This window comes from Antedon mediterranea, chromosome 11 (assembly GCF_964355755.1).
Source record: "Antedon mediterranea chromosome 11, ecAntMedi1.1, whole genome shotgun sequence".
In the NCBI taxonomy this organism is placed as follows: Eukaryota; Metazoa; Echinodermata; class Crinoidea; order Comatulida; family Antedonidae; genus Antedon; species Antedon mediterranea.
In genome coordinates, this window is record NC_092680.1 from 3,959,089 (window position 1) to 3,972,252 (window position 13,164).

Genomic DNA, 13,164 nt, shown 5'->3' on the forward strand with positions numbered 1-13,164 from the left:
CGAAAAATTGCAATTTTTCGAACATTTCCCTGTACTATAGTACAGGGATTATTTAGAAAAATAGCACAATTTCGACCTTTTTATTTTCCGATAAAACTGGTTACTATAGCATAATTAACATGCGCAGAACCCATTATTCGACTTTGCGCATGTTCATTTTGCTGTAGTAACCATTTATGTCAAAAAATAGATGAAACTGGTTACTATAGCATAATTAACATGCGCAGAACCTAATATTCGACTCTGCGCATGTTTATTTTGCTATAGTAACCATTTATGTAAAAAAATAGATAAAACTGGTTACTATAGCATAATTGACATGCGCAGAACCTAATATTCGACTCTGCGCATGTTCATTATGCTATAGTAGCTATTTATATCATAAAATAAAATGGTCGAAAAATGGCCATTTTTAGAAAATTTCCCTGTACAGGGATTTTTTTGAAAAATAGCAAAATTTTGACTTTTTTATTTTCTGATAAAACTGGTTACTATAGCATAATTAACATGCGCAGAACCCATTATTCGACTCTGCGCCTGTTTATTTTGCTATAGTAACCATTTATGTCAAAAAATAGATGAAACTGGTTACTATAGCATAATTAACATGCGCAGAACCTAATATTCGACTCTGCGCATGTTTATTTTGCTATAGTAACCATTTATGTCAAAAAATAGATAAAACTGGTTACTATAGCATAATTGACATGCGCAGAACCTAATATTCGACTCTGCGCATGTTTATTATGCTATAGTAACTATTTATATCTTAAAATAAAAGGGTCGAAAAATGGCAATTTTTCGAAAAATTTTATAGTAAAGGATTTTTTCGACAAATTGCAACATTTCGACCTTTTTATTTTCCGATAAAACTGGTTACTAAAGCATAATTAACATGCACAGAACCCAATATTCGACTCTGCGCATGTTTATTTTGCTATAGTAGCCATTTACGTCAAAACATAGATAAAACTGGTTACTATAGCATAATTGAAATGCACAGAACCTAATATTTGACTCTGCGCATGTTTATTATGCTATAGTAACTATTTATATCATAAAATAAAAGGGTCGAAAAATGGCAATTTTTCGAAAATTTCCCTGTACTATAGTACAGAGAAATTTTCGAAATATGACCAAATTTCGACCTTTTTATTTTTTACCAAAACTGGTTACTTTAACTCTATAAGATAATGATGACGCAATATATACGCATATATGGCAATATTATTGCATAATAATTGCATTTTAAAAAGTGGACATTTTGGCCACTTTTGGAAAAATCCCTGTACTACAGTACAGGTAAATTTTCGAAAAAGGACCAAATTTTGACCCTTTTTTTAAAACCAAAACTGGTTACTATGACTCTATAAGATATACACGCATATATGGCAATATTATTGCATAATAATTGCATTTTAAAAAGTGACAATTTTGACCATTTTTGGAAAATCTGGAAATTTTCAAAAAAAGATCAAATTTCGATCCTTTTATTTGTTGACAAAACTGATTACTATGACTATAAGATTATGATATGTGCATTTAAAACAATATTATTGCATAATAATTGAATTTTAAAAAGAGACTTTGGCCGTTTTTTAAATACATGGAAATTAAAAAACAAAATGTGAAAATTTCAACCCTTTTAATTTGTCTATAAATTCCTCTACTGTACACACATTATTCATTGCGTCAATGCTAATGTAGTTGCCATATTTATACAAAAATCCCTTAATTGAGTTATTAATTAGAAATGGAGGGATTCTGCATTATCATGGCAATCTAACAACAGGATTCTGTACTTCACAGATCAAAGTGTTTATCTGTGGCTGCGACATGATCCGTTCCTTAATAGATCTGTAAAGAATATGTACAGTACAGTACTGTTAGTACAGTATTTGTCGCAGCCAGACACAAGATCAAAGGGCTGTTACGAATTTCTATCTTGGCGAGGCGAGCTCAGGATCCTGTTGTTAGATTTCCTTGGTAGATAATTATTAATTCTAGTTCCATAGGCTATAAACCGAAAGCTATTTTTTAGATGATAAAAGTAGAATAAATTCAATATTGTAACAATTATTGATAGAACAGAGATATAAGGACCAGTGCCGTTATAAACACGTTTCTAACATTAATATTTAGTCTAGTGGCGCTATTATTACCAGTTTCCATGACGTCACCCCATCGATCACGTGATCCGTTGTTTGGCGCTGGATCCAGATTTAAAATCTCGCACATCATTGGATAGATATCGACCTGTCAAAATGAATGTTCAAACGTTCTATAACACAGTTGACAAAATGCAATGTATGTGAACATATTGCATAATAATTTAGTTCTGAAAAAAATCCGTATTAACATAGAGATATAGTAAATTTTAATCTTAGTATCGCTAAAGACTGAGGTGCATAGCACAGGATTTTTTAAAAAGGAAAACATTTCGAAAGGTCGAAATCTTGGGTTTGGACCGGACGGGATGACACGCAATCTACTTTGGTGATTTTTCACAACTTTTCATATTGTGGGTCATTTTCTAATAATACTGCACACGATATTCTAAGAAAAAAAAAATTTCTTCTTGCTAGACATGAAACCGCACCAGAATCAGTTATAATATCAATATTACGGTACTTACTCCTTCAAAAGGGGCTGATATGTGATTCTTTTTGAACCTCGGTCCCATTGCGTAGAAGATAGGCTGCATCGATTGCTCGTGATTGTCAAAGCCATGGTCTCCAATAACACTGTTTACCTTTTTCCACGCCTGTATGCAAATTTGTATGAAAATTCAATAACATATATTTTGATACAATATACATGTGCTTTTTATTTCCAAATCTCCTAAAAATAATTCTATATCAGTATTTAATTAATGATGATCCTAGTTAACCTAAACTTACGATACATTATGTTACCCTTTCACAGGTAAGATTGTGATTGTATACGATGTATGCAAATTTAAGCCATTTTTGTGTATATATTTATATATATAAACACAACAGGCAAAGAACATTAATTCTAACCGCCCGGTGATATACTGAAATTCACTAGGACGCAGTGCAAAGAACTAAACGCAAGCGAGTTGACCAGTGACAAGCGACAGTTCGAATAATACATCGCTTGTGATTGGTCAAATCCTTTACGTTACATTGCGCCCCGTAATTTAGAATACGTACGGTGTGAACGTGCCATGTTAGGTCAACGTATCCAACTATTGGTAGAATTCTGTCGTTGTTTGAGTAATGGAAATGCTGTGGCAATTCTTCTTTCCAATACACATGCATATGTTCGTGGGCATGCTTGAGATTATTATACACCTTTAAGATAAAAAGTAAAACAAAAGGTACATAGTACAGTACTGTTGGTATTTGTCGCAACCAGACATAAGATCAAAGGACTGTTACGTGTCTTGATTAGGCGAGCTCAGTGTCCTGTTGTTAAATTTGCCTTGGTATTATCAAGAGTGCCTATGTTGATGTTTCTACAGAAAAGGTAAGGTTGCCAAAAGCTACTGGGAAACACTTTTATTCGGGCGGATGGATAGTGGTTTGTGATAGCACATAGATACTGTTACTGCTGACTATTTTACCTCATTCATTTTATCTTGTTTCGGTAGTAACTGGAAAGTTGGTCCATAATTAGCCATCATAAAATCCATATCGTCTCTTCTGACGTAACTATTAAGTTCAATATAGTTTTTATAAACATAATTATGGAATCCATGGTCGGCAGTGATGATTATGTTAACATAATCCAGCATGTCCTCTTCCTTCAACCTGTCCAACATATGCTTCAATAAATCGTCAATTATTTTCAGGCTATTATTTGCGCGCGCAGAACCAACTCCAAATTTATGTAATTTATCGTCTGGTTCTCCAAAATACGTCATCACTAAGTCTAGATCATCCTTTTTTAGCCAGTCTATCGCCATGTCCATTTTAGACGTAAACGGAATTTCTTCTGAAGAGTTTACACGTGTTGGTCGTATTCCTTTAATGGAAACATCTCCTCCAGGATATCGCATAGTTCCAGCCGTTAGACCTAAACAATATGTATACAAATATCAACATTATTTGCATATAAAACTATCATTAACGCATGATGACATATATTTTGTTGCTGAATTTTATTTCTAAAAAGTACGAAAACTTAAATTGTGTTAATGTGTTTCTTGGTTTCTTAAGACTCCCCATTTAAAGATGTATTGATTAATTAAATCAAACTTTGGATAGGTATTTTGTAGTTTTAATAAAGTTAATCACTTCCATATTCACTTATAAAATGACAAATAAATGGTTAAATTTGACCAAAACCCCACTGCCAATTTGACTATTTTTTGCTTAAATTACTGTTTTTTAGGTAAATACATTTTTTTCGGTGAAATTGTTTTGTCAAAGACGATAACTATTATGTGACATTAAAATGGAATATCTAACAAAAAATAAAAGGGGGACAATATATCGCTAATATATTTCTAAAACACTGGAGATAAATACACGAGCATTACTGCACTACAAACAAATATAATTATGATGTATACCAGTATGCAAAACGACAAATATCACCTTGTTGTATCGCTGTAACCCAGATTGGTTCAGCTCCTGTGTCAAACCACTTTTGAACAGTTAGCGATGCAGAATATGTCAAGGTTCGGTTACCAGTTTCGGCATCGAATGCTAAGTTATGAATAGCACCATGACTTTCAGCGTATAACCCTAGTTAGTTTACAACGATAGACACAACATATCATTATTTAAATTGACAAATTGTTTACTCTGGAAAGTCAACCAAAAGGTGTTCCTTTTAGTATAAAAAGAAGAGACATCCCGTCATGTCTTGGTTTCTGCTCCAGCTTTATTGTGATGATGGGCATTGGCATTTTGAAACTCCAGTTCCATGAGATACAGTAGTCTACGACCCCGAGTACAACTACCCTTTACCAATTCTACCTACTGGGCCACCTGATTATTCTTGTTTTACTATTATTATGTACAGTCTGGTTTTTAAGAAACCAGGATCATTGGTGACGGTTTAGCACATCAACGCATGCGCAATATTAAATGTATTCTTTGTAGGCCCGTATGAAGAAAGACAAACAACACCGTCGCCACCTTGTTGTCGTAGGCTTACTTACCTGTGGCAATCGTGTACATATTCGGTAGTGACATCGTCGGGAACACTGGAATCAAATATTCTGCCTTCACCCCCATTTCTTCAATGTATTTAAATGTCGGTAAGTCATTACCGAATAAATCCCATCGCATTCCATCTGATAGAACTAATAGAATCTTATCCTATAGTAAAATAAGAGCAAGCCTATATGATACAGTTTTATTATCTTATTTGTATATTAAGTTATTTTTATAAATAAAAGAATTATGTTCGCAATCAAACTGAGTAATTCTCGTACGTATGCCTGGGCAGAGACAATACAAATATGGCTTAAACTAACCATAATATCTGTCTCACTATTATTGTAATGACGACGTTTTTGCGAGAAAATGTCGAAGAATGTTCAAAACGAAAGAGAGATCTTGACAAGTTTATGGACTGAATCTCACCTGTGGGTATCCTATGTTTATTATTTCCAAGATCAATAACTATAATCATAAAATAACAATACTGTAGGCCTATTACATACTTATGTGTTTTCTTCTTACAGGTGGAAACGCCCAAAAAACACACACAGTGAACTAATGTTATCGTTGTCACATACAATGACTTCATGCCACCAAATGGCATTAACTCTCCACAACAATAATATAAGTATATATATAGTTATTATCTAATAATATTACTGTAATAGCAAAAAGTTTGACTATACCTTCGAATGAACACCGTGTGCTGCTGCCAATATTATCAAAGCGATTTGCAAAACCTGTAAATGGCTGGCCATTTTTGTTTGAACAGGAAGTATGAGCAATGTTCATTAGAAAATAAATGTCTTATCCTGAATCAAATACCAGTACAAATGCCGAACTGTACTGTTTCCACTTGCTTTCAGGTTAAAGTACAGTAAATTAAATAATACTTGAAACGTGCTAATTGTACGGATGATTACTTTTATCTTTATTAATCGGGCACATGATAGAGAAATTGCTTATTTGTTCATATTGTTATCAAAAGCATTGTGAAAAATTATCAGCAAAAACAGAGTACACAAAATAATCGCCGGTGAAGAGGAGGAAGCTTGTCAGTAAAACAATTAGGGCTACCAGACAACACACATACCTGTAGGCCTATACCGTTGTGTATGCATGCTTGCAAAATGTATTATAATCAGCAATATATATTTTAACTATCTAGTCTAGTATGTAAACTGTTATATAACACTCTCCATTTAGTTACCCATCCATTAGTAATACAAGGAATATATTAATATGTCCATATGCTTAATTGTTGAAAGAAGAACGTATGTAGTACTCCTTCAACTTTGCACGTTTAGAGATTTGGAGATTCATCTTAATGAAAATGAAAGAAAAAGGAACAATATTATAGGCCTAACACTACTGTAATATTAATCGGTTAGGTTCGAATACGAACATAAACACGATGACGATGATAATAAAGTTGGTTTATTTGTTTCACTACCGTATATCTGATACTACTTATCTGATGAGATAAAAATACAAAAAGGTGTAAGCACTATTACACTCACTAGTTATGTGACCATGAATATTTGTTACTTAACAAAAGGTACCTTTGTTTGATTGTCGCATGTATGATTTTTGCACGATAACCTCACACTTGTCAAGTTATCTTTCTGAATTTAATAACTACACATTATTGTGTTGCTGACGTTACAAAACAAAAAAATCTCGAGTTATCTGTATCTTCAAAATCAATAAATTGCCCGCCCTCTGTCGGTCCAGAATTTCCAATATTATTTTCTCTCATTATCATTATCGAAATATAACAATAGCCTACACTACAGTATTACACCATAACTTAAACTAATGCTAAATAAAATAAAGCGATAACTATGAAAGCTCTAAATGCAGAGTCGTGAACATAGTCTGCCGAATTGGTACCTATTTGTAGCATGTTGACGTAGTTGCCTCTTGAACCGTTGTTGGCAGAAGGAATGATCCCCAGGAGCTCACACATCAATGGGTACACATTTACCTGTGAATGATAACACATTTAAAAGACACCTTTTTAAATTATAACTGTTATATTGTAATACCAAAAGTAGAATTAAAACAAAGAATGTTACTGTTTTAGCAATTGTAATTAATTGATTAATTAATTAATAGACTTGTTTCTTATATTGTATTGATAGGTTCTATTTCTTTATGAGTACATTTCACTAAAAGTTATTTGAGGTAGTCGCGGAAGCTACTACCACGCAGATTGCTCATTACGCATGTTGAAGATTGCAACAATTTATAAAAATTATCAAAGAACCTCATTCAATAGAAACATATAAACATCAAGAAACACAACTTAATTTCATAGCAGTTAAGAAACTGAATTGAGAAAAGAATGTTTACCGATTCAAAGTTTGGCGATCTAAAGCCCGACTTAAAAGCAGGACCTTTGGCATAGAAAATGGATTTCATCAGCATCCATTGATTATCGTATCCGTGATCAGACTTCCATCCGTCGTCTGGTGTAGAATTCTAATCAAATAATCAGAAAACATAATAATTTTTTTTAAACTCATGCTAAGTTAGTGTTAATGGGTAAGTAACTCTTTGTATTTGCCTAGAAAAAAGATTGGAAATAATATGAAAAAAATAAACGATATGAATGCGATTAAAAAAAACACCGTTTATATATTTTTTAAGAATGGAACTTCCAAGCAAGTTTTATTGAAGATAAAAGTAATGAAACATTGTACATTGTCATTTTACTACTAACTACCACAATTTTACTACTACCATTTTCTCCTGTGTGTTTTAGTCTCCGAATATATGATACATCTCATCTACTGAATACGCATGTGAATTGACTAAATGATGTTATTCAATTGACCATTAAAAGTTGTATTAATTAAATTATTTAATCACCGGGCGGTGTAGAATCCATTTCTATGCATCTCGTGTACTTTAGTCTTTTTACATCAATAGAAAAAGCAAACTTACTAAATGGAGACTCCATCCGATATCGACAAATCCAATTATTGGTAGAATTCTAGGGTGGTTGGCATAATGGAGACGCGTAGGAAAATCTTTTTTTTGGAAAACATATAAGGCAGGATGAGCATTCGATAGTTGTTCATATATCTGATAAAACAACATAATTATGTACACATTCAAAGAACAATGGGTATTTAAGTTATGATTTCTATTTAAAATCTATCCCTCTTTAAGTTTTTGTTACACTTCCCTAAGTCTAGTTATTGAAAGTGAATTACTATGCATATTTGTTCGCAACTGATTTCAGCTCAAGTATATACGTATCTAGATTGGATTTGCTACAAAAATATTAAGTTTTCTTCCATTCTAGCATGAATACTGTTAATATTCCTTCCCCCCTCCCCAATAATTTCCTCTTAACATAAAACATTGATAACAATTGTATACCTTATCGAGGCGTCCTTCCTTGGGCATAATTTGTACAATTGGTCCATAATCACCAACTACAAATTCGAAATCACCTTCATCTACGTAGTCGTATAACATCACGTCTTTTTTGACGTCTTGATTCACGTGACCATGGTCGCTAACAATTATTACATTCAAAACATTAGTCAGAGACGCTTCATCAATTTGCTCGAACATGTAACCTATTACGTCATCCACTTCGCGTAATTGAGCATCTGTTCTGGGGTCCCCAATACCATATGAGTGAAGGGCGCCATCAGGCTGGTTAAAGTACAACATAACCAAGTCAAAGTCGTCGTTGGTTAACCAATTGATAGCGTCATCAACACGTTGCTTCAATCCGTAATGTTGAAATGCCCACCACGTGTTTGGAATATCTTTCGTCGGTTTTACGCCTTTTATTGCAACACTTCCACCAGGGTAGTTTATTGTACCAGCTTTAAGACCCTGGTTGATTGCTGTCACCCATATTGGTTCACAAGACCCTGTGTCAAAAAACTCCGTAACATTCAGCGTGTCAAAAAATCCAGAAGTCCTATTCTTGTATTCCACATTCCAATAGACGTTATGAACTACACCATGCGACTCTTGGTATAATCCTAAAACAAACCAATAAGCGGCACAGTAGAATGAAAATGTCTGAATCACGGCAGTAGAAAATACTACAATTGCCGCAGTCAATAATCACTGTCGAATAAGCGCCGCGCCGCAAGTGCACTCAAAAGAAGTAACCCATCGCCGTTGATAAGCACTGAACACTCTACTGAAACTTTCCATTATTATTAACGCTGCAACGATCATTTGATAATCTAATATTATTGTACGTACTACGATACACATGGAGTATAAACATGAGCGGAATTGTACTAAGATGGGTTTTTTTTTATACTATATGCCTATTATTTGTTCATTGTTATGATTGGTTTACCTGTAGATATCGTTGTCATACTCGCTGAAGACAGGGTAACAAACGAACCGTCCATCCAATCAGCTTTCACTCCGGTGTCTTGGATATTCTTAAAATGTGGCAAATCGAGTCCATAATGATCCCATCTCATTCCATCTGATAGTACGACCAGCACTTTGGACTTTTCCTATTAAATGTACAGGTAAATAATTTGGATTATAAATAAGTGCACAAATAGTGAGAAATATTTGAATATTACATGGCACGATGTTAAAGTTAGCAAAGCGCGCCTGCGTACGCCCGGTCATGTTGTTCTGAAAAGGCCCAACACCGTACTTTTCATATCTACCTAAGGTATAAACAGTGCTGGCCCGGGAACAAAAAAGATTTTACCAGAAAGTTTGAATTACAAGCTAATAAACCCGGAAAATATTGTGTATGATAATAAAATACTAATGTTTATTTAAACGGGTGGGTTCATAGTATTCAATACGAAATAATCATTAAAAAAAATCGGCCATTTTAAACTCATCTTACCAATTGTAAAATGGTATACTGTAGGCCTATATTCCGTCTTTTTAAATGCAACAAAAATACCCAACTATATCATGATTATTATACACTATTTGAATTATAGTTTTTAAACCTGTCAATGTTTGCAAGTCATGGAAAATTAGATTCTTTAACACTCGGCCTTCTGTACCATCAGAAAAACAATTTCAATCATAACGTGGGTTGTTTTCATGCAACGGCGTATCAATGCTTTTAAAATGATATAGCTGTTTTATGATATTTAAACCCTGTAACTAACCTTGTAGAATGATTCTAAGAAAGAATATGAACAAACAGTTTATGATTATGGATTAGGACTAAGGTAATGTCAATGGACTACCACAATAAACACCGGTGACAAAAAAGAAATAAAGAAAGAGGAAAACTAAACAAACCCTATTGTTGCAGAGTTTGATGTCATGAACAACCCGAATTGAAACATAGAAAAAGAAGAATACACTAAAAAACTGCACAATGAATGCACACTGAACTTGAAATCAATACTATTTTTTATGTTATATGCTCTGCATTTTCCCTATTATTATCATTTTTGAAAAGCTACCATTCACGGCACTTTATGCGATTTTCCATTCAACGAATCAATTGAATGTTGAATGCAGCTTTATTCATACATGTAGGTTACCCAGTGCTATGCACTCTGTCTTAAATAAATACGATGTTACGAAACAAGAGGGAATGCAGCTTTATTCATACTTGTAGGTTACCCAGTGCCATGCACTCTGTCTTAAATAAATACGATGTTACGAAACAAGAGTGAATGCAGCTTTATTCATACTTGTAGGTTACCCAGTGCTATGCACTCTGTCTTAAATAAATACGATGTTACGAAACAAGTGTGAATGCAGCTTTATTCATACTTGTAAGTTACAGTGTTATGCACTCTGCCTGAAATAAACACGATGTTACAACTCAAGTTAACTACATTATTAAATGTCTATTTAGATTATAAATATTCATTGTAAATATAAAGCTTGTCAGCGGATGACTTACTATAACCTTGTCGGAATACGTTAATTGAACATTAGCAATTAGCAACAGTGGTATAAAGTGTAAGCCTATTATTGTTTTCATTTCAACGTGTCTGTGCCGACCGACAACCCATCAACAAGAAGCAAAAACACGTGACAGCGAAGCAACTGCAACAACAGAAACGAAATGCAGGGTGGTGGCCAGCGATGAAAACAACATTATGCTAGGTGGCAGCACAAATAAATGGATGGAATAAATCGGAGGTCACATTTGCAATTAGTAGCATTTTAAAATGAATATAGAAAGATAGAAAGAAAGAATAAAGAAGAAACTATAAGAAAACTCTGCTGATGCTGACTGAGTAAATATGGTATTTTACAGAACCCAGCCACCAAACTGGAAAAGACTTATACCTAAACCATTTCCTAATATTATACTGGTCGTTTTAAACAAAAATGGTTTATTTTTTTTAATCATAATTATTTGTTTCAACGGAGTAAACAACAGAACTAAATTAAAAAACAGTAGTGACCACTTTTGTTTATTTAAAAAATATATAATACATAATGTACAGATATACATATCAATTTAGACAGTACTGTTTCGATCGTATTAGATCTCGTCAGTGCCATAATACTATAACAAAATGAACATTACTTTTATTAATCTATTAATGATAATAAATAGTTTTTAAAACAAAAAAATATTCAATTAACTAAGCTGGTATGGAATGTTTGATATCACGATAGATATAATATATAATTCAGGTAATCACCGTCTGTTTGTTGTGTGCGGCTTTCTTCAATCTCGGTTGTCAACTTTAACACATTATAGAAAAATGTTCTTTTAAATGAACCAATATCATAGAAACGCATCGTATAGATTATTTCCTATGTGTAAACATGAATATCGTTTAATCGGTTTCATTTCCAATGTTTATTCTAGTCCTGAATCGGGTTTGATTTTTTCCCGAATTACTTTCATGCATATAACTGTAACGTGATTGATAAACTCTAACAGAACAGAAGGCATTGTTTCTAATTGTTTGCTTTCAGCTTTTTCGAAGATACACCAACGTGAAAAGTGTTCACAATTGTTGGTAAACAGATTCCAAGTGCTGTCATTGAACTTCTTTCCAACCCAGGACATAGCTCTTTCAACAACTTCTTCACGATCGATATCATCTGGACAAGTTATCACCTCCAATTTATCCGTATCATCTCCTGCGAACTCGTTTAGTGATGATATTCTTACGGTGGCGGTTTGAATAGATTCTACAATTCCAGGCTTGTCACCACGGAAATGTATAACGTTTTCACCATCAAAAATGCCAGTGTGCTTGTATAGTAGGAATTCGCAGAAAACTCTTCCACTTAAAACGATATCACCTTTTCTTAATGTTGCAATGTGTATCATTATTACAGGTTGTGTATAAAAGTGTTTTCTAAGTTGTTTAATATTGTAGTCAGATTTACCGCTAGTAGTTGCTGAAATTGCTCAAAATCGTTTGGTGATTCCGTCACCATAGAAAGTTAGGCAACCATGTTATCTGAAGCCACCAGGATATTCCTACTGTACTTCACAGAACTTGTCCAATGAAATTAGCGAATTGGATCTTGAAAAGAAATTACCAATAAATTTTATTATTTTATATTTTAAGCTGATTTTCTATTTCGTTTTGCGCACGCTCAGAAACAAATGAGCATATGCAAATTTTAGCTTTTACTTGATATGTGCGTCATAGATGCGTGACGCGTGTATCGTAAAAAAAAAAAAACCAAAAATAAATCGTCTACTCAGAATGGGAGCAATATTCCATATAACACACTTATAAAAGTATATAAGCTTAATAAATTGATAAAATCTACGAATTTAGCAGTTCTTATCTTATCAAAAGATGGAACCGGTTTGGACGCAAGACCAATCACAATCGGCAGTTCAGACGATCAATTCCGCTGTGATTGGTCAATCAAATAACTTACGTTGCACTTACATCCAAGTTGAGAACAAGCTTAAATTATGGTGTTACCACAAGCAGTTGTGTATAATTCATCACCATGCAACTTTTAAAACCTTTCTACGAACAATTAAAAAATCTTACCTAGCTTAGGCCGAAAAAATAACTTTATAATCGATCGTATGTTTCTTGCTTTCCACTTTGTTTGC

General features: G+C 33.5%; 3 protein-coding genes across 4 annotated transcripts; all 3 read right to left on the reverse strand.

The window, feature by feature from the left end:
- Positions 1-1,683: 1,683 nt before the first annotated feature.
- On the reverse strand, positions 1,684-5,896 carry LOC140063037 (ectonucleotide pyrophosphatase/phosphodiesterase family member 7-like). Its single transcript, XM_072109463.1, has 7 exons — positions 5,825-5,896; positions 5,135-5,294; positions 4,566-4,715; positions 3,590-4,041; positions 3,177-3,317; positions 2,636-2,764; positions 1,684-2,256 (listed from the first exon to the last, which is right to left on the reverse strand). Exons 1-7 carry the CDS (start codon positions 5,894-5,896, stop codon positions 2,077-2,079), a joined length of 1,284 nt encoding a protein of 427 aa, XP_071965564.1. The 3' UTR covers positions 1,684-2,076.
- On the reverse strand, positions 5,849-11,208 carry LOC140062406 (ectonucleotide pyrophosphatase/phosphodiesterase family member 7-like). Of its 2 annotated transcripts, XM_072108614.1 has the most exons (6): positions 11,020-11,206; positions 9,478-9,643; positions 8,529-9,148; positions 8,088-8,228; positions 7,494-7,622; positions 5,850-7,125 (listed from the first exon to the last, which is right to left on the reverse strand). In XM_072108614.1, the coding sequence occupies exons 1-6, from the start codon at positions 11,098-11,100 to the stop codon at positions 6,949-6,951; spliced, it is 1,314 nt and encodes a 437-aa protein (XP_071964715.1). In that variant the 5' UTR covers positions 11,101-11,206; the 3' UTR covers positions 5,850-6,948. The 2 variants fall into 2 exon arrangements, with proteins under 2 accessions (XP_071964716.1, XP_071964715.1); XM_072108615.1 differs by lacking the exon at positions 8,088-8,228 and having other exon boundaries at positions 5,849-7,125; positions 11,020-11,208.
- A 726-nt stretch (positions 11,209-11,934) lies between these two features.
- Positions 11,935-12,414, reverse strand: LOC140063038 (uncharacterized). The gene has a single exon (XM_072109465.1). The coding sequence runs from the start codon at positions 12,412-12,414 to the stop codon at positions 11,935-11,937; it is 480 nt and encodes a 159-aa protein (XP_071965566.1).
- Positions 12,415-13,164: the final 750 nt, after the last annotated feature.